The following is a 25414-nucleotide window of genomic DNA, read 5'->3' on the forward strand; positions in this document are numbered from 1 at the left end:
GGGGCAAATTTTGGTGATGTTGTAGAGATAGCATCAAGTATCTTGTAATTCAGGAAAATGTTGAAAACAGTGCTGTTTGAATGTTTTTATGCAAAATAAGTTCAGGGGCTGTACTCTGTTTTTTAATGTGTTAAGTTTTTTGGGGGGAGTTGTTTGTTGCTGTTTTTATATTTTGTTATGTGATGTTTGTTTTTAAGAGATTGTATGATGTCGTGTTGTGTTGTCTTTTGCCATGCTTTTAAAGTGTATTCTGTGTTTTATTATATATGTTTTTTGTTACTCGCATAGAATTGCTGGATATGAAGGATATAATTTTTTAAATAAATAAAATAGAAGTGACAAGCTTTAGCAGTGTGTTGGATGTGCATAGAAAATGAGAGGTCAAAATCAAAGATGACTCCGAGCAGAGGAGACTGGAACGATGACAGGATTATTTACAGAGACGTTTCATCATCCAGTTATCTGGGAAGTTTACAGGCTTACAATGTAAAGTAAAAACAGAGGAATTCCATTCAATGATAGAACAGGAAGAGCAGGGCTAAAATAAGATCAAACTGAACCGAATATAAGACCCCCATTTTGTGGCCCAAAAATCTCATCTTATATTCGAGTATATACTGTAAATATTCTAGCAGCCCTGTGTAAAACGATTCAAAAATGATGTCACATGATAAAATTTAGAAGCACCACACAAGAAGTCTAATCAGCATATTTTGTGCAGTCTGTGGTACTTAAGATCAGAAATCCTATGACCACATTGAATAATATTACATTAATCTAACCTCAAAAGAGACAAGAGTATGTTGGGCTTAATGCTTGATTGAATGAATTTATAAGAAAGCAAAGAAACCTGAATAGTAGCCAACACTTAAGCTTCAAAGATTGATTGAGAGTCTAAAAGAATCACCAAGTGATAGAGAGAATCAGTTAGTGAAACAGAAGAACCCACCAGGAAAAAGGAAATAGATAGCTGAATTGACCTGCCTATAATCTAGATGGCAAGAATTTTTGTTGGGTTTCATTTAAGATGATATTTAAAAAGCTTGGTGGACACAGCATGTAAGCAAGAGTTCATCTGCTCAAGAATAGGTGAATAAGGATTGGTGTAGACCACAAGGAGGATAAGATCTGTAAAACAAAAGCACTAATATTGTGATCTGGCACCAGGGTAGGAAGTAGAGAAAGAAAAATGCTAGAGAGCAGTAGTGATAAAACAGAATCTGCCCAAACTGAATCTGCAACCAAAATTGGCTACTCAGTTTTAGGAGAAACCAAAGCCATAAACAAAACTCCCCCTCCAATCCCTGACCAAAAAAAATCCCCCTCCTGAGCTGAGCCGATACCCCTCTCTCCATACCCCCACTTTCACTTCCCCCTCCCCTGTAGGCCCTCCCTGGGATTTAGTTGCACTGGTTTATGAATTGATAACATTTTGAGTACTGCAACTTTTTTTGTAGCCTTCCAAAAATTCAACCGTTGGGGCTTCAGTTGCCCAGAGAGTGGAGTTTGACATTTTGGACTAAATTCAATCAACCGCTAGTCGTTCTTTATAGAATCTCACCTAGCAGTCCTAGGCATGCTTAAGCATCACTAGGTATTCTACAGATAGGCACCAGTATATTAGGCCAGGTTTTAATTGGCCTAATTTACCAGTTCCTAACTTGGACACCTAGTGATGCTTAAGTCAACCCAGCCTATTCTCCACCCCTAACTATTCCTACTTTTCAGATAGGTGTAGTTAGGCGTCGAAAGGAGCGTTGACTTAGGCATCACTAGATGTCCTAACAGTTCCACGTGGAACTTTTAATTGGTGATTTAATTTTTTATTTTTTTTGGCTGAAAAACTGGCATGGTTAATTAGCATGCCAATTTAAAAAAAAGGTTGCTACGGATTCCAAAATTAGGCTATGCATCCTTGATTAGGGTTCCTATCGACACCTAATGTAGATGTCCTATATAGAATCTGGTCTTTTGTTTCTGGTTTTTAAAAATTCTCCGGTTTATATTCGAGTATATATGGTAATCAGGCAGCATTAGGACCTTAAGGCTTGTTATTTGGACCTTTATGTTAATTAAATGGCTTAATCGTTACCTAACCAAAAATACCACAGTGATAATTAAGCCGTTGCAAGTTACCGGTAGGTAGTAATGAGATGCAATATATGCAGTTACATCTTTTGCATCTCATTACAATACAAATGGTCTAATGCTACATGGGGTGATATAGCACAAGTCATGTTAGGGCCCAGATATCAAGGTAAAATAACCCAAGTTTTAACTGTCTGCAAATCCACAGCTCGATACAGTTCTGGAGACTGCACCTTCAAAAAAATATAAACAAGATGGAGTCAGTCCAGAGGAAGGCTACTAAAATGGCTGCTGGTCTTCAGCATAAGGCATTCAGAGGCAGAGTTAAAGATCTCAATTTGGATACTTTGAAGGAAAGGTGGGAGAGGGGAGATATGATAGCGGTTTAAATATCTACGTGGCACAAGTGCTCATGAAGCAAGTCTCTTTCAATTAAAAGGAAATCTGGAATGAGGGGCATAAGATGAAAGTGAAGGGGACAGATTCAGATTCACCTCTTCGAGAGTGCTTTCGACTCCTAACTCCTCTCACCTTGGGTTCTGCATCCCCAACCTTATATGTCATGTCTATCTGTCCAATTTAGATTGTAACATAACATAAGAATTTATTTCTAGACTGCCATTACTGTAAAGTTCAATGCGGTTTACAAAAGACTAGCTATGATACATAAATAAACGTGAAGAATATGTTAGTATTAAGAGCTAAGAAATTTAATAAACAAGAAAGTCTCAAGTTGTTTCCTGTAATGAAGGTAAGGAATGGATGATGATGAAAGCTGCTTGAAATCCTTGTCCCATAAAGCAATTTGAAAAGAGAGGGTTTTATCGTGATATTTTTGTACCTTTGGCAATACAGGAGTGTTGCATAGAAGAATAACAATACAACTCAGGTAGGATGGAACCAAACCCATTAATACCTTATAATAGAGACACCCCGATTTAAAAAGAATTTGTGCCTCCACAGGTAACCAATGCAATTCACGATAACAATATGTGATGTGGTCATATTTTCTCAGTCCAGCAGGCAAAATGTACAGTGCTCATTCAATAGTAAACCCACAAAAGAAGAATAATCTAGATAGACAAAACGCAAAAAATCTTCCTATATTAATATATTGTAACTGGGAAGTGCAAGCGTGCCAAATGACACAAATTCAAAACGTATTAATAAATTAATGAGTTGTAAAGGTCCTCTATAATCAGGACAAGCCTGTAATAAGTCATGAGCAAATGTTACCCAAAAGGTACTCAAGCGTGAAACATTTTCGGATCTTAAACAACTATATAAAATCCAGTGAAAAAAAAGAGTGCTCTAATTGTGTTTTCTTAATTCTAAATCTTAATTTTTTACAAATATTAGCACCATAGTCACTCCCAATGTGCAATAATAATTTCTAACAAACATCTGCTGAGATCAAACCTGTAAGGATAGAATCAAAAAGTTCTTATAAACTCCCCTAGCATCCACTGCTTCAAAATAGTTTGTAAGAAAAGCACAACAGTTTGTACTTATCTGTGCATAAACTCAGTAGTTGAAGCTCTTCAATTGTAAAGAAGTCCTTGTTCAACAGAGCTCCGTTTCAGGGAATAGATCCCCTTCCTCAGGAGCAAATACTGGATGCAGGCAGAGAAGTAATAAGGGGAGAATCAAACATAAGTTGTCCCAAGTCAAAATGGCGCTGTATACGCCTTTCGGCGCTATATAAGTGATAAGTAGTAGTAGTAGTAATTCAGAAGTGACATAAAATACTTTTTCATGGAAAGGGTGGTGAATGCTTGGCAAGGCCTCCCGATGAAGGTGGTGGAGACAAAGAGTGTATCTGAATTCAAGCCAGCTTGGGACAAGCATGTTGGATCTCTAAGGGAGAGGAAGGGATAGTGGATTGGAGGTCTGCACGGGAACGGGGATTGCGGGAATCCCCCCTAACCCACGGGACTCCCACGGGGACCCCCCTCTGGCCACGGGACACCCACGGGGATGGAAGGCTTAGGAAGCAGGGTTCATCCATATAATATAATGGACACGTCAGCCTTAGTAAAAGAGGGGGTTTATAAGTTAATTACCTGAACAGAAAACAAAAAAAGGGTTCCACCAAAGAGGTTCCACAAGGAAAGCAGCAACGCAAACACAAAAGAAACTGGAATTGATGATCCTGTCAGAAGTAATTGCTGCTTTTTATGGGGACGGGCGGGGATGGAGGTAATTCCTTGCGGGGATGGGTGGGGACGGAGAGGATCCTGACGGGGATGGGTGGGGACGGAGAGGATCCTGACGGGGACGGGTGGGGACGGAGAGGATCCTGACGGGGACGGGTGGGGACGGAGAGGATCCTGGCGGGGACAGGTAGGGATTTCTGGATGGGTGGGATTTCTGTCCCCGTGTAACTCTCTATAGTGGATAGCTAGGCCATATGGTCTTTATCTGCCTTCATTTCTCTCTGTTTCTAGTAGTCAGGTTCCTTTGCCTAAAATGTTCCCTGGGGTTAATAATGTGTGTTAATGCATGACACACTAGTGCTTTTAGTAAAACCCTAACTATAAAAAAAGTAACACATTAATGGTGAAAACATCTAGTTAATTAACATACTTGTTTTTATTTAAGTGAACACAGACAGCGAGACAGCAGTTGTGAATGTAACCTATGCAAAGCAGGAGCATGCCAGACGGTAAGATGATTATTTTCATATGAATGTCTTGTTATATAGTACCTCTCAGTATTAATACGTTGTTATCACACTTTGCAAACACATTTGATTCAGCCCACATGGTTACAAAGTGCAGGGGTTCTTCTACCTGTGGACTTTACGACATGTTTCAAGGAGAAGTATGAGCTTACTTTCACTTTGAGAATTATTCAGTGTTTTGCAAACTATGTTCCACGGCACACTACTCTGTTTAACATAGTAACATAGTAGATGACGGCAGATAACGACCCGAATAGTCCATCCAGTCTGCCCAATCTGTTTATGTTTATTAAGAACTTTATATATCGCATAAGAGCCTAATAGGATCCAAGTGGTTTACAATACATAGTTCATATTCATCAAGAAAAGAACTCCATTAAAAATAGAAAAGGAAAGATTAAGAGCAAAAGTTTAAAAAAAAATTTTTTTTTTAGCATCATTTTTCTTAAAGAGACCACAAAGAGAAAACAAGCATGCAAACATCTCAATAATAACAATTCTAATAGTAAAAGAATCAAATCTCAGTGAACCATAATTAATACATACAGCTAAAAATTTTCTATTATAGAATTAATCATTACTTAAATACAGAATTAATCATTACATAAACACAGATCACAGTCCCAAATTCTGTTCTAAGTTGAAAAGGCCAATTGGGAAAAATGTGCTTTTAAATGTCTTTTAAAGTTTATATATGATTCTTCTTTTCTCAAATCTATGGGCAGATTATTCCATAACCGCGGAACTAAATAAAAGAATGCACAATCTCTAGTTGACGCAAGATGTGCCTTCGAGATCGTAACAAACGCCTTGGGGCTTAAAATAGCACCAAATTAGAAAGATATGAAGGCTGTAGCTGAAATAATTTGATCCTAAATTCTATTGGTAACCAATGGAATTTTAAATACAAAGGTGTCACATGATCATGAATAAATGCCCGGCCTAATAATCTAATTGCAGTATTCTGCACTATTTGTAAATGCTTCAACTGTCCTGACTCAATACCGTGAGATGCCGGCGAGGAGGAGAGGCGCCGGTATCTCGCGGCGAGAGGCATAACCTGTAGTCAGTCAGCCAGCCCCAGTACCTCTCCTTGCTGTCACCGCAGCCTCTTCTCCTCACCTCTCCGCCAGTGGTAATAGGAGGCTCAGAGCTGCGGCTAGAGGACAGCCACACATGCGTGAACGTCGATGTGGTGACGTCACGCATGCACATGATGTCATCGTGTCATCGTCCACGCATTTTCGGGTGCCTTCCAGTCGCAAGGTTAGTGTGCCACGCTTTAAAAAGTATGCGACACATTGATTTAGAGGAAAGGTGCTGTAGAGATCAAAATAACACAAACGGGTTGATATTCAAAATGATTGAAATGGCCACCGACCAGTTAAATCGCTTGTTCACGGCTATCTGGTCATTTTTAGTGACACTTAACTGGTATGTTGGGGGCATTCCAGAAGTGAAGTCAAAACTTGGCCAATATTCAGAAATCAGTCCTACAGGGTGGATTTTTATTTAAATCACTAGTCAGAAAGACTGATTTAAATTTTGCCTGAGATATTATGAATGGATTAATGGAACTCATTTACCAAAAAATTTAAACTTAAAAAAAAAAAATTATATTCCACATATCCTACAATTCTATGTGGATTATAAATTATTCAGGTACTCAAGCATTTTTCCCTAACTGTCCCGGCAGGCTCCCACAAAAGGGCAATGGGGATTAAGTGACTTGCCCAGGGCAAAAGGAGCAATGCTGGATTCGAACCCACAACCTCACAGTGCCAAGGCTGTAGCTCTAACAACTGAACCACACACACATTTAAAAACTAATCCTTATTTCATTATGAATAACTTTGGACTATAATATATCTTAAATAGAAAACTATCTTCGGATAGATTTTTCTGCAAAAAGGCATTTTATTTAAAAAAAAAATCAGTTTTTGAAAAATGTTTTTTTTTCCCAAAATCAATGACTTTTATTCATCCTGCGGTCCTATCATTATGTTCTAGAATCTAGATCATGGTCGATTAAGTTCTGAATATTGACTTCACCAGTATGTTCTAGCTTGCTCAAAAAAACCCCAAAGACCCCACAAGGCCCAGCATTAAATAGTAAAATGTTCACTGCCTTTAACTGAATGTTGATCCCATACATTTTGTGAAGATGCATAACACCCCTTGTTGCCTTGTCTGATCTAATTCTGCCTCTGAGCCAGCCTACCTACAATACTACTGAGGTAAGGAAATTCCACATCTTGACATCTGGACACGTTGCTGGCATATATGTTTAAGTAGTGCCCTTTCTAGACTTAACTTATACATACGAGGTCCGACAATTAAGTTCATGAATTTGCCACCGTGCCCTGTACAAACTGCTCAGTAAGATTTCATAATCTTGGTATATCAGTATCTCACAGCTGTGTTCATGTCGACAAGTGGCGGTGTCTTGCTGAGTGGCGTTCATTATTCTTGTTGCACATTTTTGTGTGCCGTTGCGAGAATGTTGGAGCTTGAATTAGAGCAACGAACAAATGTTAAAGCATCCTTTTACAAAACTGTGATAGCAGTTTCTAGTACGGGGAGCCGTGCTGAATGGCCCACACTGTTCCTGACGCTCGCTGAGTCCCTATGAGCGTCAGGAGCAGCACAGGCCATTCTGCGCGGCTCCCCGTGCTAGGAACTGCTATCACAGTTTTGTATAAGAGGGGATAAATTTCTTGTTAAACTTGGCAAGAGTGGAAATGAAATTAGAAGCATGCTAGTCCAAGTTTATGGAGATAATGCCATGAAGAAAACGGCAGTGTACCTAATGTATCTTAAATCTTAATGTATCTTAAACAATTTTCTGAGGGGAGAAAAAGTGTCACTGATGAAGAGAAGTCAGGGCAGCCAATAACGAGCAGAACTGATGAAAACATTGCGAAAATTCATCGAATCATGTGTCAAAATCGTCGGCTGACTGTCAGAAGCATAGCAGACCAAGTAAACATCAATAAAGAAACAGGAAAATCTTAACTGAAAATCTTGGCATAAGAAAGGTGTGTGCAGAAATGGCATGACAATGCACCAGCTCACGTGGCACTGTTTTTAGCCAGTATATAAATAACTGTGTTGGAACACCCTCCCTACTCACCTGATCTGGCCCCCCCAATGATTTTTTTCTTTATCTGAAGATAAAGGAAATATTGAAAGCAAGACATTTTGATGACATTAGGACATCAAGGTTAATTCGATGACAGCTCTGATGGGCATTCCAGAAAAAAAGAGTTCCAAAATTGCTTTGAAGGGTGGACTAGGTGCTGGCATCAGTGCATAACTTCCCAAGGGGAGTACTTTGAAGGTGACCGTAGTGATATTCAACTATGAGGTATGTGGCACTTTTTCTAGGATGAGTTAATGAACTTAATTGTCAGACCTCGTACAGCCTGATACACATGAGTAAATGGCCATTTTTAAATAAGTAACCCTTTCTAAATTGCCACAGTTATATGCAAAATGTATGTACAGTTCCTCCAAGAGTAATGTACTATAATATGATTTTGGGATTTATGCATTAATCACCATCTATTTACAAATGTTTTGCAGTTCTGAATTTGCTAATTCTTTCTTTCTTGAAGGGCTATCATGAAGCTTAATGGGCACCAAATGGATAATTATGTACTGAAAGTCTCCTATATTCCGGATGAACAGTCCCTATCGAGTGCAGAAAATGGACGCAGACCCGCCTTTAGATCTCGAGGAGGAATTAGACAAGAGTCTCCAGTTCCTGCAGCGACACCTGTAAAACAGCCCGTTGACATCCCACTCAGACTCCTGGTGCCCACACAGTTTATAGGAGCCATAATTGGGAAAGAGGGAGCTACAATTCGCAATATCACTAAACAGACTCAGTCCAAGTAAGTGTGAAGAACCTAAGGAAGCTTGGCAAAGTGCTATAGATTGAGAATCAGAAGAGGGGTGTGGGTCATTAGACTGCATTTGAAAAAGAGTAAATCCATTCCCTGATGAAAAGCTTTTGGTATTTAAAAAGCTTCGTTTCTTCATGTGATCCCCATTCACTTCATAATGATGTCAGAACAAAACTGATGAATATATTAAGCATTGCTTTACTTCCATGGTTTTGTGGTTATCTTTAATATAGGGACTCCTACTCTGAGTAAGTGAAAGATCATAAAATGCAGAAATCAAAAAGAATCTGCTGCCATGCTCTTAGAATTGGGCCATGGTGGCAGTTCATGTTAAAAACATTAGTGCAAAATAAGGGCTCCTTTTACGACGACGCGTTAGAGGCTTTATTGCGCCTACTTTTTTAGCGCGCGCTAACCCCCGCACTAATTAAAAAACTACCGCCTGCTCAAGAGGAGGTGGTAGTGGCTAGCACGTCCGGCAAATTAGCGCATGCTGTTACAAGTGTTAAACCGCTAAAGCCCTAAGTGTTAGTAAAAGGGTCCTTTAGCTTATTTCACCTCCCCTTTTACAAAGCCACAAAAGCGGTTTTTAGCACCAGCCGGTGTGCTGAATGCTCCGCGCTGCTCTTCAAGCTCATAGGATCTCTGTGAGCGTTGGAGCAGCGTGGAGCATTCAGCGAACTGGCCGGCGCTAAAAAACCGCTTTTGTGGTTTTGTAAAAGAGGGGGTTAGTTTTATTTTTTGTTTTTTTTTTAGTGCTGTACTCACACAGTTAAAGGTATACTCTGGTCAAGTCACTTAACCCTCCATTGCTCAAGAGTCACAAAGAACTGCAGTAGGAACAAAAATAAATAAATAAATAACAGCTCCTGATTGGTGAGGCCCGACTTTAGTACAGGAAGAGGCGGTCGGAGCATACCACAAGTGATTTCCTTCACTTGCCGGCACTCCAGCTGCCCTCTCCTGCTTCCCCTTCGCAGTTGGAAAATACTGTGAATGACTGGGCCCGTGAACCACAGACCACAAATTCACGGGGGAACATTGTATATACCACTTATAGCCTAAGTGGTTTACATTCAAGTAATCAAGCATTTTTCCCTATCTGTTTTGGTGGGCTCATCTAATGTACCTGGGACAATGAGAAATTAAATGACTTGCCCAAAGTCACGTGGAGCAGTGTGGGATTTGAACTCACAACCTCAGGCTGCTGAGGTTGTAGCTCTAACCAGTGCGCTAAGTAGGTGGACACTAACCCTCTAATTCTATATCTTGGTGCTTACATTTATAGAGTACTGCCATCCATGTGGGTAAGTGTACATTTACATAAATGAGTAGTCCAACACTTATTGTCTTTATTGTGAAGTAATAAAAGCCTTAAAGAAGTCCGTGCCTTTTTATCCTTTAAGACTTTTGTGGCTTTTGTTACTTTACAATAAAGGAGTTCATCCTTCTGGTCATTCCCACTGCTCTTTGATTTCTAATTCAATGAATATTATGACCCCCAGTTGAGGTTTGCACACTTAATAAAGTGTGAGATCTTTAGTAGGGATTGAGAATACTAGTTTGGATGTTAGTGAATATTATGGCCAGAGCTGAGGTTTACACTATTGATAAAATGTAAGATATTGAATGAGATTATTAGTTCAGATGTTAATGAATATTACCACTGTTCCCCCTAAGATGAGCGTGAACCTTCCACCTAAAGTCCTGCCAATGGATACTGCACATTTGGAGGACTCCGGCTCAGATTCTTAGAGGGAACAGTGATTAAGGCCCCAGTTGAGGTTTGCACTCTTAATAAAACATAAGATCTTTAGTAGGGATTGAGAATACTTATTGATTTAAAGATTTATAAACCGCTTATAATCAAAGCAATGTACAAAATCACATACACGTTATTGAAACACACCAAGATCCAAAACATAAACCAGAAATTTACATTAGCATTTCATAATTTACAGGTTGGAGTTCTTACTTCGTCTAATTCTTCTGCCACATCATTCCTTAAGGACAGTGCATAGCCAGAAAATATCAGTATTCCATCTATATGAATTACATAAAGGCATCAACAAGCAATTAGTATATCAGTTGTTTCCTAAAATTCATACAATCTTTACATTGTCTCAAAATGCCAGGGAGTGAATTCCAAAGTTTTACACCCATTATTGAAAACATGGTATCCCTCGTATATATTATGGCCCCAGTTGAGCTTTGCACTCTTAATAAAACGTGAGATCTTAATTAGGGATTGAGATTAATGGTTCAGATGTTAGTGAATATTATGGCTGCAGCTGAGCTATGTGTGTGGTGTGGTTGATATGGTGAGCTATCTGCCCCTTATAAAGAACCTGTGAACTTTTGCCCTGCTCCAGCACAGGTAAGTTCTTCAGCTTATTTCATGTTCGATATAAAAGCTATTGAATGTGCTGTGATTGAACAAAGGAGATATCTGCTGTTGGGGCACTGCTCTAAGGGCTAGATTCACTAAAGTCAGCGATTAGACGATTGCTGCTAACTGACCCGATGCACTAAATGGCCCACCACGTGTTTTTCCTCTATTTAGCATCAGGTTTTACCGATCCTAAAACCCAATTGCTGTAGACCTGTTGGTAACTGTGTTACTGTCAGGTCTGCCTGTTGTTGTTTTTTTCTTTTCTTTTTTTAAAAAAATTATTTATTCATTTTTTAATCTTACAACAAGTGTACAAATAATAAAACATTTAAAATTAAATACATCACTTGAATTTCTTTCTAGTATAACATCAAATAAATAAATTTATTCCCTTCCTTTAGCATTTAATCAAAAATATACAAATATAAATATTACACATGCAAAATATCTGCTCCATAAAAAAAAAATCCCCCACTGCTACCAACAGCCCTCCCAAATGACCCCTGACAATTGCACGCCTCCCCCTCTGACTAACGCGGTAACCCACCCTAAAACAAATGGCAGGAGGATTGCTCACTCCCTCCTGCCATGAAGGCACCCACTCCTTTCCCTCTCCCCCTCAAAAAAATGGTAGGAGGGATGCCCACTCCCTCCTGCCTGGAAAGACCTTCCCCTCCCCTCCCGCCGAAGAAAAAGGCAGGAGGGATGCTCACTCCCTCCTGCCCAATAAGACCTGCCCCCGAAGAAAAAGGCAGGAGGGATGCCCACTTTCTCCTGCATCCGGAGGCCTCCTCCCCCTCCAGTGCCCCATGCCCCGTACCTTAAAGTTGGGAGCAGGAGGTACTGAAAACACCTCCAGCTCCTCCTCTCTGCACGGGGAGGGGCCTAAGGCCCTGATTAGCTCAGATGCCTCAGGCTGCTCCCTTGGGAGGGGCCTGAGGCATCAGGGACTTCCTTAGAAATAAACTAGACATGTGAATCATCAGGTCCTGCCAGAAAAATTTCACTAAAGAATGATCAGAAAAAGGAAAAAGAAACAGGCCATTGTGTTACGCTGACGGCAACATTCTGGGAAGAAAAATCAAGTCAAGAACATGTCCAGATTTATGTGTCATTCAGAAATAATTTGTACAAAATCAAGAGCATGTAAGGCATCACAGTTGTTTTGCGATGAGTGGTGGGCCGGCTGGGAGCTGTGCCTTGGGGTCTGGTGACCCGGTTAAAGGGGCCACCCCTCAGACTTATGCTGTTTATGGCGGGGTCGGGGGCAGCTTGCAGATGTTGTTCTATTGAAGTTTAATGTGTTGAGGATGTTAATATATGCAAATTAATTTATTTGCTCTTCTTGATTAATAAATTGAGCTGCGGCTATGTTCCAAATTATGTGTGTTGTCTCTTAGTTAATTGGGACAGGAGAAAGTGAGGGGGGGGGTTGTATGGGCGGCAGTAGGGACTATCCAGATCCCGCTGTTACTCTTTTCTCTGGGATTTCCTCTTTAAATGTTGGTGATGTTGTTAAGGTTTTATCTGGATGTCCAATTATCCGTATGGCTTTGGGTGTCCCAGTTTATATTTGAGTTCCCCACCTCCCAAAGTACCATTCCTATCACTCTCCCTCCCACTAGTGTTCCTTCTCTGCTTCTGCCACACTGCCATCAGCCCAGCCCAGCCACCCCACCTCCTGAATCGGGAGACTTTTCCCCATCAACTCCTCTCCCAGACCCAGAGGAAAGACTCCAGGCCTACCTCGTATCCCTGGTAGTCTAGTGGCATGCTGGGGCAGGAGTGATTCCCACTCGCTCCTGCCCATGCTCTTTCAGCAATGAAAATAGCTGCCAAGACTTCCAGCGGCAATAAATGTTTTAGATCATGCTTCCAAAATGGTTAATCTAGAAAAGAGGTTGGATTTTTTGGGAGGCTAAGGTAAATAAACTGAAATGTTTGCAAACAGCTATAAGGAAATATAATTTGGTTATGCAGAGAAAACTGGAATCATTGGAAAATTTGTCCAGGTGCTAAAATCTTTGCTTTATAAGTTTTCCTTTGGATACTGGACTTATATCAGAATAATTCCTTGAAAGTAACTGGTTGGAGTGTTGGGTTTACCAGTGGACATTTTGCTTTCCTTTTTTGATTTCTATTGGTGAAGAAGCTGATCACTCTACTGATTCAGCAGCATCTTTGGACAGTTCAAATTGAACTAGGATTGTTGTTGACCTGGGCTCAATTTCTCCAGCTACTTTGGTTACAATATTTGCTTTAGCTTCTGAAAAAGATTTGGTTTCAAAGTTACTTTTTAAATACAGGAAACAATGTTTCTTTAATTTTCAAATGGGCATTTCTAGATATAAATCACAAAATAATATTCCCCAAAAATAATCTTCTATATACCAAAGGGCTATACATGTTACAATGCCCTACAGGAGGGGAAAAAAGACTTCAAGTACTCACAGGTTTTGCCAATAGATTAAACTAGTGCATTAGCCTTAAAAAAATATCTGTGGGTTTTGGGGGGGGGGGGAGGGTGTTCAATTTTTTTTTAAATCTCTTATTTTTTTCTATATAGAAGTTGTAATTCTTTAAGAGAAGCACTTAGCTTGAAATGAAGACCCAGATTCAATAGAGCTTCCATTTCACTCTTGGAGCTTCTTCAGGAACCGGTCATTCAGGATAGTACTTAACTTAGTTGGTCATTTCTGTTTTCATTTTCAAAAGAGTGCTGCTGTGCGCACCCAGTTTCTGAAAACGCCAGCCTTCTGAATTTATGAAGGCTGGCATTTTCGGAAACTGGATGCACACAGCACTCTTATGAAAATGAAAACAGAAATGACCAACTAAGTTAAGTACTATCCTGAAGAAGCTCCATTGAATCTGGGTCTTCATTTCAAGCTAAGTGCTTCTCTTAAAGAATTTAAGAAAAAGTACAACTTATATAGAGAAAAAAAAAAAAAGAAACTTAAAAAAAAATTGAAAAAATCAAAACCCGGAGGTTTTTTTTTTAAGGCTAATGATAGCTCACATGGCAGGTAATGCACTAGTTTAATCTATTGGCAGAACCTGTGAGCGCTTGAATTATTTTTTCCCCTCCTAGGTAACAGTTACTGTAGGACATTGTAACGTGTATAGCCCTTTGGTATATAGAACATTTCTAGATGTAGCCAGAGTTAGACAGAGAAGACGGAAACATTTTTTGCTTCTAAGACTTACACCCTCTTCTACGAAACTTTCTTCTGCCTTCATTTACTATATTATTATGCTACTATAAAGGAATGACTTAAAAATTGGAATTTTATATACCATTCATTTGACACTTGTTGCTTTCTTTTACTTTACTTTACATTATATGCATATGTATTTCATACTATTCATCGCAATTGAATGTACTAGACATGTGTTTATACTTGTTATATTTTTGTGCCTCCTCTTTGGGAGCACTACCAATGTTGGCACTGTTTTATTATTATAAAACTCAATAAACTATGTGAACTTTAAAAAAAAAAAAATGGTGTCTTTTTGCAAAGAATTGATGTACATAGGAAGGAAAATTCTGGAGCAGCGGAGAAAGCCATCAGCATTCACTCAACTCCTGAAGGATGTTCTGCTGCATGTAGGATGATCTGGGATATCATGCAGAGGGAGGCGAAGGAGACCAAAATGTAAGAACTAATTGAAACCATAAGAAAATGACAAGCTACAGAGAAGGCGTTTATTGAGACAAGTCAATTAAAAAGAAATAAAATGATCTCCACTTATGAATGACTAACGTATGATGTAATACGGACCCAACACGGTCCGTGTTTCAGCTAAAAGCCTTCTTCAGGGGTGCAGGTCAGTATTCACTCCTCATCCGAGAGTGGCAAAGTAAAACAGAAGTGTTTTACTTTGCCACTCACGGGCAAGGTTTTTATCCACATTTGTTATATATCTTTTATACCAGGGGTGCCCAGAAGGACAATTGTGATTGACCGGTAGATCGCGAAGGCAACGCGAGTCGATCGCGTTGCCTTCGCGTTCTACTTGCTTCCTGACTCAGAAGCGCCGAGCCGACCAACTTCCCCTATCCGATGTCAATTCTGATGTCGGAGAGGAAGTTCTGGGCCAGCCAATCGCTGCCTGGTTGGCCCAGAACTTCCTCTCCGACATCAGAAATGACACTGGGGAGAGGAAATCTGGTCGGCCCGACACTTCTGAGTGGGGAAGCAGGGAGAGCTTGGGGCGGCGGTGGTTTGGAGGTGAAATTCCATGAAATTCACCATGAAATTCACCATGAAATTCATCATGAAATTCACCATGAAATTCCGATGGTGGCGGCAATGGCTTGAGAGCAGGTAGGGAGACAGAAAGAAGAGGGAGCAGGGAGACAGAAAAGAAAGGGGGCATGGAGAGAGAAAGACACACAAAGAAAGGGGGGGCAGGGAGACAAAGAAAGACAAAAAGAAAGAAAGAGGAGGGGGCAGGGAGAGAGGAAGAAAAAGTTGGCGGAGGGAATGAGGTCTGGAAGCATACAGCAGGCTGAAAGAAGGGAAGAAATATTGGCTGCACAGTCAGAAGAATAATGTGCATCCAGAGACTGATGAAATTACCAGACAACAAAGGTAGGAAAAATGATTTTATTTTCAATTTAGTGATCAAAATGTGTCCGTTTTGAGAATTTTTATCTGCTGTCTATATTTTGCACTATAGCCCCCTTTTACTAAACAGCAATAGCGGTTTGTAGCGCAGGGAGACTCATGAGCATAGAGAGCAGCGCAGGGCATTCAGCGCAGCTCCCTGTGCTAAAAACCACTATCGCGGTTTAGTAAAAATGGAGGGGGTATATTTGTCTATTTTTGTATAGTTGTTCCTGAGGTGACATTGCATAAAGTCATCTGCCTTGACCTCTTTGAAAACCCGCAGAATATAAATGATAATTAACATTTTCTCTGCATGTAGTGTGCTTTGTGTTTTTTTAAATTTTATTGTTGGTAGATCATTTTGACTTGATCATTTTAAAAGTAGCTCACAAGCCCAAAAAGTGTGGGCACCCCTGTTTTATACCATTGAGTGAATACTGACCTGGACCCCTAAAGAAGGCTTTTAGCTGAAACCCGGACTGTGTTGGGTCCGTATTACATCATATGTCAGTCATTCATAAGTGGAAATCATTTTATTTCTTTTTAATTGACTTGTCTCAATAAATGCCTTGTGAAGATCATTGGATTCCACAGTCTCTTTTCTTCTTTTGTGTTTGGACTTCCAATTTTTGACTGTGGAATATACGGGCCCCCTTTTTTGTTTGTTCCAAACTACAGAGAAGACAATATTCAAGTGATGTCACATTAATTCCAAAGGCTAGCCATACAAATCTACAGTATGTTTTACTTTTGAATTTGCTACCTTAAACATTGAATAACTTTTGTCTGGGTAACTTGATGTCTAGCTGTAAGTTATCATTTTAAAGGAGGAGATGGGCTCAAATGCATGCTGGTGTAGGTTAAAATTAATCACATAGCACCATGCTTACTTTTCAGTTAGGTGTCAGAGAGCACTTTGACTTATGCATTGCAAGACGTCCTATGAGTTCAGTACCAAACTCTTGATTGGTAATTTTGATTGGCCGAAAACCAGCACAGTCAATTACCATGTCGATTAAGCCAATTAAAAAAAGGTTGTGCATGGATCCCGAAGTTACAAGGAACTACTTTTAAAACCAATAGGAGGAAATTTTTTTTTCACTCAGAGAATAGTTAAGCTCTAGAATGAATTGCCAGAGGTTGTGGTAAGAGCGGATAGCGTAGCTGGTTTTAAGAAAGGTTTGGACAAGTTCCTGGAGGAAAAGTCCATAGTCTGTTATTGAGAAAGACACAGAGGAAGCCACTGCTTGTCCTGTATCGGTAGCATGGAATATTGCTACACCTTGGGTTTTGGTCAGGTACTAGTGCTGCCCGATTCACAATTCGAATCGGTTCACCGATTCACTTCGGGTGAATCAATTCGAATCGGTTCAAAACAAAAAAAAAATGGCTTCCCGATTCGCCTGATCCTCCCCCCTCGCCCCCTAAAGCAGGAGCGGCAGCTGCCGCACCTGCTTTAGAAGGCGAGGGGGCGGGTCAGTCGGGAAGTGCTGCTGTCGGCTTTCCCCCCCCCCCAGTGTTCGGCTCCCGGCTCCCACCCCCTCGGCCTTCCGCTCCCCCCCGGCCTCCCCGCACTGTTTACCTTCCTGCCGGAACAGCCTGCAAGCAAGATCGCAGTGCTAGCAATCTTAGTACCGTTTCGGAGCTGGTTTCTCCCGTCGTGGTCCCGCCCCTCCTCTGACATCAGAGAAGGGGGCGGGACCGTGACGGAGGAACCATCTCCGAAGCGGTACTAAGATCACTAACACTGCGATCTTGCTTGCAGGCTGTTCCGGCTGGAAGGTAAATAGTGCGGGGAGGCCAGGGGGGAAGCGGAAGGCCAGGGGGATGGAAGCCCGATGCCGCGGGGGGGGGAGTGAGCAGTCCTTCGGGATGGGACAGGCAGACAGGCAGGACTTCAAAGGGGTGGGATAGGCTTTCAAGGGGGGGGACAAGCTTTCAAGTGGGGGAGGCAGGCCTTCAAGGGGGGGACAGGCCTTTAGGGGGGACAGGCAGGCATCAGGGGTGGGATAGGCTTTCAAGGGGGGGATAGGCCTTCAAAGGGGGACAGGTGTTCAAGGGGGGGACAGGCAGGCCTTCAGGGGTGGGATAGGCTTTCAAGGGGGGATAGGCCTTGAAGGGGGGGGGGGACAAGCCTTCAAGGGGGGAGGCAGGACTTCAAAGGGGGACAGGTCTTCAAGGGGGGGACAGGCAAGCCTTCAGGGATGGGATAGGTCTTCAAGGGGGGGACAGGCAGGTATTCAAGGGGGGAGGCAGGCCTTCAAAGGGGGGACAGACCTTCAAGGGAGGACAGACCTTCAGGGGAGGGGGGCCCTGGTATAGAAGTACATGGAGGGAGGAAAGGGGGTTCAAAGAGATGTGCATATGCTGGACTTTGGGGAGGAAGAAATGGGTCTGAAAATAGAGGAGAGGGAGCGAGGGAGAGAGATGATGGACAATGGGATTTAGGGAGGGAAGGAACAGAAAGGGAGAGAAGTTGGACGCAAAGGATGCTGTGGAGGGGGGTTAGACATACTGGATAGGAGGGAAAAGAAAGTGAGAGATGGTGGACCCTGGGGTGGTGGGGGGAAGGAAGGAGAGGTGCTGGATGAAAGGGTAGTTAAGAAAAGGAGGGAGACGAAAAAAAGGAAAGATGCCAGACCTCCTGGGGAGGGAAGAGAAACGTAAGGAGAGGATAGAGATGGAAGATGGATGGTTAGCAGGGAGAAAGAAGAAAGAAGGAGACCCTGGCAAGCAAGTTATCAGAAGACAACCAGAGCCTGAGACCAACAAAATTTGAATAATGACCAGACAACAAAAGGTAGAAAAACTAATTTTATTTTCTGTTTTGTGATTACAATATGTCAGATTTGAAATGTGTATCCTGCCAGAGCTGGTGTTAGACCGCAAACGTGAGCTAGGATTTAACAGAGAGGAAAAGTCTTTTTTGTTTGTTTATTTTGTTTACACCACAACGCCAGTGTGGTTAGGAGAAGGCAAAGGGGGTAAAGAGGCTGTAAAATAAACCCACCAGGATGTTTGAAAAAAAAAACCCACCCAATTGGGCAGGAACATCAAATCAAATCGAAAAACCGATTCAATAGGCTGAATCAAATCGAATCGAAATTTTTTTTCCTGAATTGGGCAGCACTAACTGGTACTAGTGACCTGGATTGGCAACCATGAGAACGGGCCACTGGGCTTGATGGACCATTGGTCTGACCCAGTAAGGCTATTCTTAAGATCTTACTTTTGGCATCACTAGACATCTGCAATTACGGTACCTAGTGGTGCCTAATGTAGGCATCCTATACAGAATTTGGTCCTTAGAACCAATTCCTTCACCCAGAATTGGGCACTGGTATTTTTGCCATCTGAAACACTTAAGACCTTGTGTAACAAAGGTACGGTTTCTGAAAAAGGATTTGACTCATTTCTTGCAACTTTTGCACACTTGGGAAACATCTGTTGAAGAGGTGACGTATATGATCACCCTGGATGTTTCATCCCTATATACTGTACATCTATCTATACCACAGGATGAGGCACTGGAGGTGTTAAAATTATCATTAGATCAATGAATGCGACCACATGTAGTCACTACGGAATTTTTAATAGCTTGAGTAAGGTGGCAATAACTCAGAATTATTTTTTGTTTGAAGATACGTTCTATCAACAGTGCTCTGGGGTAGCTATGGGAGCCTCATTTGCTCCCACTATAGCACATTTATTTAAGGGGGCATTTGAAGAAAAGTAGATATACCCCTCAGACTTTTTTAAATACATGATCTGTTGGGTACGATTTATAGATGATGTGTTCTGGCAGAACATAAGAATCGTCTTACTGGGTCAGACCAATGGTCCATCAAGCCCAGTAGCCCGTTCTCACAGTGCCAATCCAGGTCACTAGTACCTGGCCAAAACCCAAGGAGTAGCAACATTCCATGCTACTGATACAGGTGCAAGCAGTGGCTTTATCCATGTCTTTCTCAATAACAGACTATAGACTTTTCCTCCAGGAACTTCTCCAAACCTTTCTTAAAACCAGCTACGCTATCCGCTCTTACTATATCCTCTGGCAACGCGTTCCAGAGCGTAACTATTCTCTGAGTGAAAAAAAATTCCTCCTATTGGAAATAATAAACTATAAAGTATCATAATTTAATCTCTCTTTCTCATTTCCTTGGTCAAGAGCTGATGAAGTTCCCCTGAAAATTTTGGCACACAACAACTTTGTGGGACGACTAATTGGAAAGGAGGGACGAAATCTGAAAAAGGTGGAGCAGGATTCAGAAACGAAGATCACCATTTCACCGTAAGACTACATAATTTCTGTGCCGAAAAAGTCAAATTAACGCTAAGGGGGTAATTCTTTAAAATAGATGCTAGTATTTAAGCTCCAGTTGTATGCATAAATGTTTAGAATATTAGCATATCCATACATATGTCTGCACATTCTCTAAATATGCACATAACTCGTATTGTATCATACACAGGGCTCCTTTTACTAAGGTGTGCTAAATGCTAAGAAGGCCATAGGAATAAAATGGGTTTCTTAGCTTTTAGTGTGCATTAAATTCATTAGTTTACCATAGTAAAAAGAGCCCCTAGTGCATAGCCATTCTAGGTGCCTAACTTAGGTCCTCTTTTACTATGCCACGGGAGAGGTTTCTACCACAGCCCAGGTACTAAATGCTCCCATGCTCATGCCATGGCGTAGTAAAAGAGGGGGTTTAATTATTTAACAATTATTTAACAGGGGCAGATCAGGGGCATATTTTTCATGTAGGCGCCTGTTTTGGACTTAGGCACCAGTATTTAGGCTAATGGCATAAATAGATTGGGCCTAAGATTCAGACACCTAACTTATTAAGATTGACATGCACTATGCACTGCATTCTTCAGTGCCTAGGCACCATTTATAGACTTGAGGTAATTGTACTTTCCATTAGGGATGGGCATCCAGAAATTTTTCGTTTTATGTTTTTGTTTGTTTAAGTTGGAAATTAATGTTGTTCAGAATGCGCACTATGCAAACCTATTGCTGGATTCTGTATAGGTTGCCCAAAGGTTAGGTGTGCAATTTTGGGTGCAGATCAGAGATCCATGCATAAACTAATTAGCCAATTAGGTGCAGTATAATCCCATTATACCGGACTCGCTTATAATGGAACCTCGCATATAGCGGACGAGGTCCGCTGGTCCCGGCCGAGCGTCATTATAAACATACAGAAAATCATTGGATATAGCGGACTCACATATAACGGACTTTCAGATATACTGGACAACTATTTTGGTCCCCAGAGCTGTTTTTAGCTGTAGTTTTATTCGGCTATAATGGACATGCAGGCTCCACCTACAAGGAACATGATATGCCAGTGATATAGTATCAAAATGCAGCCCAGAAAAAAAATGACAGAGTATTTTTCTTTCCAGTACAGTGTTCTGGTTTGCTAAATTTTGTTATTGATGTTGCTGATATGCTTGTGCAGTGTCTGTTGTTCATCAATTTACGTTGTTTTAAGTTGCCCTAAATAAAGTTTAAAAAAAATGCAGCTCTGGCTATAACGGAAATATAACGGACTGTTTTTCCAGGTCCCTTGAAGTCCGTTATAACGGGATAATACTGTACAGTCAAACTTTGGTTTACGAGTGCACCAGTTTGCGAGTGTTTTGCAAGACGAGCAAAACATTCGTAAAATCGATGCCTCGGAAAGCGATTTTGACTCGATTTACGAGTGCCACCCCCCCCCCCCCCCGCGATCCAGCATTGCTTTCAATGGAAGTAAAATCCGGATGTTTCAATCCATCCTTCTTTCTCTGGAGCCATATGGTAACCCTACTTTAACCCAAATTAATCAGTTTTTACCCAGCTAAATGGATTCTGAAAACTGCTGTGCTCAAGCCATTCTCTTGATCTGCAGCCCATCTGATGGCCACGTGTATATAGCTCTTGTCATTCTTTCACAGTCTTCAGGACTTGACTTTGTACAACCCTGAGAGGACAATCACAGTAAAGGGCACCAGTGACAACTGCTTCAAAGCTGAACAGGAGATTATGAAGAAAGTCAGAGAGGCTTACGAAAGTGACGTCACGGCTATGAATGTGAGTTTGTTCATACTGAAGTTGTTAGATTTCCTCATGTTTTGAGTTAACCTTAAAATTAATTTACTTAAAAAATATATTTTTTTTAGCTACAATCCCATCTCATTCCTGGCTTAAACCTGGCTGCTGTGGGACTCTTCCCAGCCTCCTCTTCCGCCATGCCCTCATCTCCCAGCGGGGTCTTTAATGCCTATATGGTAAGTATTCTTATTCAAATTGTCGCAATGAAGCATGAAAATTCCTCTACTAAACAGACATTTTCGATATCACTATTGAAAATTATTTAATTAGTTATAAAATACCACATTACAGAGTCATTTTAAATTGTGTCAGTATTTGAAGACTTGGCCAGAAACAGAAAATGATGGCAGTAAAAGACCATATGGTCTATTCAGTCACTCCATCTTCACCATCTGCTCAAAACAGTCAAATACAGGTCTGTTTTCAAAGGGAGTAGGTGCCTGACTGTGTGAATTAGACATTTATGGGAGCCTAAAGCACTATTGAAAGAATTTTATGATGCCAACTTACCCACTTTCACGCTGGAGTCTTTTTAGACAAGCTTAGTTTTGAAAGCAGTATGAGATTTCTAGCGTCTAATCCTGCCCATTGAAATAAGTGCTGCAAGTTCCATAATGCACCAGGACATGGAGGTAAGAAATCGAGGACTCTGCGGCATGGAACTGAGTAACTTGGCATCTCTGCAGGTCTAAATGTATGGATATACACTGGGCTCCTTTTACGAAGGTGCACTAGGGCTTTTAGCGCACGCACAAAATTACCGCTATAGTGCACGGTGGCGCGCGTTAAGGCCCTAGCACACCTTTGTAAAAGGGGCCCTCTGTGTTTGCTCCTGTTAATTTTATAAAGTATTTATGCACATTGCAATTCTAACCTGATAATACTGTAAAACAAATACAAGATCGTGGACTTGATCTACTGCCTTTCTGTCATACAACCAAAGCAGTTTACATATTCTTTGCAGGTACTTTCTCTGTCCCTACTGGGCTCACAATCTGTTTTTAAATATATTATTCTGTACATGTATTTTACAGGTGAGGGTACATATGAACAAAGTTATGCATGTATGTTCAGCGACTAGGCACAAGGATTTGCCCCAGTTCTATGGCTGGTGTAAGTGCTTGCATCTAAGTACATGTGTGCGTATATTAGAGGCCCACCAAAACTAATTTGGGGTGGGGGGGACAACGGTTTCAGTTTTTGCCAAACTGAAACTGTATGAAAACTTTCGGATGTAGTTGAAACTTCAGACTAAACTCATCATCTGGCTTCAGCCAAAGCCAAAACTAGGATCTTTGTTGGGACCAATATAATAAAGACTATTGGAAAAAGACTTGTGGCTGTTGCCTGTCTTGATATCTCACCTGCCTTTCTTCTGCATATTTGGACTTTTATCACAAGACAGTATTCCTTTTCCCCTTTCTAGATCTAGTAGTGTAGTCAGGGCAGGAGTGATGCCCTAGTCATGATACTCATTTTGAAAGCAGGGCAAGAGTAACTGGGGATCACTTCTGCTCCAAACAAACTCCTAGACCACCAGGGATTGATAGGCCCAAGAGGAAGGGAGGCACTCAAGGGGCTCTGGGAGAAGGGGGCAACTCCTGTTCAGGGAGGAGGGAGGGAGACAAATGGGACAAAGCCCAAATTTTCAACTTTCACTGAAAACATATGGTCATTTTTGGCCAAAACCAAGAACATGACTAAAAATAAAAATAACCTTTCAGCTGACACTGAAACCAGGCAGAAAAAGGATTTGGTGCTGGTTCAGCCCCATAACCGAAACCAAAAGTAAAATTCAGTCAGCCTCTTGTCTACATATCTAGTTACTCTAGATATGTACTCTACCTATTTAAAAAAAGGTAATTGCCTATCTTCCTTTCTAGAACAGGCACCAGCACCACATTGGCTGATATTCAAGGCTATTAACCAGCCAGAAAAGGCTCTGACTGGTTAAATAGTGCTTAATTAGATCAATCCAAATATTTATTTATTCAATTTTCTATACCGTTCTCCCAGGGGAGCTCAGAATGGTTTACATACATTTATTCAGGTACTCAAGCATGTTTCCCTGTTTGTCCCAGTGAGTTCACAATCTATCTAATGTACCTGAGGCAATGGGGGGATTAAGTGACTTGCCCAGGGTCACAAGAGGCAGCATGGATTTGAACCCACAACCTCAGGGTGCTGCAGATGTAGCTTTAACCACTGCACCACACTCTCCCCAGCACAAGATAACTGGTTATATCTGCTAAATATTCTCAGTTAGCGGCTAAAAGTTAACTGGCTATATTTTGCAATAACTGGCAATTTTCAGTGCTGACTGGCCAATTGAGACACACTAAATAGCAGTTCTACCTTTTGCCACTATAAACTTAATTGGCCAGTGCTGAATATTGACTTAGCCAGTTAAGTTTATCCTGGCCAAAAATAAACTGGATATTCAATGCCAGTCGCCAGAATTGGCCTAGCATTGAATATTCGTGGTCACTGCCAACTGTGGGAATTAGCTAGCCTGCCTCCCATAGTCTAACTATCAGTCAGACTGTTTTAGTGCAGTTTTCAGCATTTACAAGCTCAGAGAATAATTTTAAAGTTATTTTCATAGGTAAAGCAATATTTTAATAAAGTTTCTTGTTTTAAATGTGAGTAAAATAATTCATGTACAGCCTGCATGCATATAAGTGCTCCCAAGAGTGGAGCTGGAATAGGGTTTGCACTTGAGCATATACCTTTCAATTTTGAAAAGTGTGCACATATTTTATCTTTGAAAATTAGGTGCACCAATTAGCAAGTATAAATGTGTGCATGTTGTTTTTCTGGGGTAGTTTTGGAAGTGAAAGCATGCATCTACTGTCTCTTTGAAAATCCTGAAGAGTCTGCATATTGAAAAGTAGACAGGCATTTTTCATGTATCCATTTAGATTTTCACTGGCTAGATTTAGGGTCTGATATTCAGCTGGTGGCAGTGAGTGTTTTGTTCACTACCAACAGAGTTATTCCTAGATATTCAAAGTCAGGATCAGTGTGGCCTTCATCTTTGAATATCTGGTTATTTTAAGTTGCTTAAGCCAATATTCAGAACTTAAGCAGCCGCAGGCTAGCGCATAAAAATAGGACAGACTTTTATGCAGTCCCCTTATGTGCTAAACCTGGTCACTTAAGTGACTAGCCAACTTTTTTATGGGGGGAGGTCCAATGTATTGTATTTATTGAGATTTCCTGGAAAAATAATTTAAATAGAACAAATTGGAGTTGATCTACTTAAACAATGTCAGACATAATAATAACAAACATTGTAATCAATGAAAATGTTAGCTATTACACAGATAAGGCATCAATAATGGCCATATTTGTTATGAAAACAATAGAATTAATAGACTGAACAAATACAAGACTATAAAGTCTGGCCAAAAAGGAAATGAGATATATTCAAGAGAAATTAGCCAAGCTATAATAATGACCAAAAAAACTAATATCATGAGTTGATCAATTATCATATTTTAACTTACAAAGATCACATAGTGGGGACCAAGTCTTCTCAAATGAAATTAAATCTCCCATCTATTGTGCTGCAACATGCTCAGACTTTGCAAATACAATTCCAACACATATTCTAACCCAGTG

At 40.8% G+C, this 25414-nt stretch overlaps 1 protein-coding gene across 3 annotated transcripts in view; it reads left to right on the plus strand.

Moving 5' to 3' along the window:
• The window catches only part of IGF2BP1 (insulin like growth factor 2 mRNA binding protein 1), a 69706-nt gene that overhangs the window by 20812 nt on the left and 23480 nt on the right, over positions 1-25414 (plus strand). For 2 of the 3 annotated variants that reach the window (XM_033917450.1, XM_033917449.1), the window contains exons 5-10: positions 4690-4753; positions 8389-8667; positions 14593-14727; positions 19856-19978; positions 21634-21769; positions 21859-21966. In XM_033917450.1, the coding sequence (XP_033773341.1) occupies positions 4690-4753; positions 8389-8667; positions 14593-14727; positions 19856-19978; positions 21634-21769; positions 21859-21966 (845 nt within the window). The remainder of the gene's footprint in view (positions 1-4689; positions 4754-8388; positions 8668-14592; positions 14728-19855; positions 19979-21633; positions 21770-21858; positions 21967-25414) is intronic. The other variant, XM_033917452.1, reaches the window with a different exon arrangement.

This window comes from Geotrypetes seraphini, chromosome 13, assembly GCF_902459505.1.
Source record: "Geotrypetes seraphini chromosome 13, aGeoSer1.1, whole genome shotgun sequence".
NCBI classification, from domain to species: Eukaryota; Metazoa; Chordata; class Amphibia; order Gymnophiona; family Dermophiidae; genus Geotrypetes; species Geotrypetes seraphini.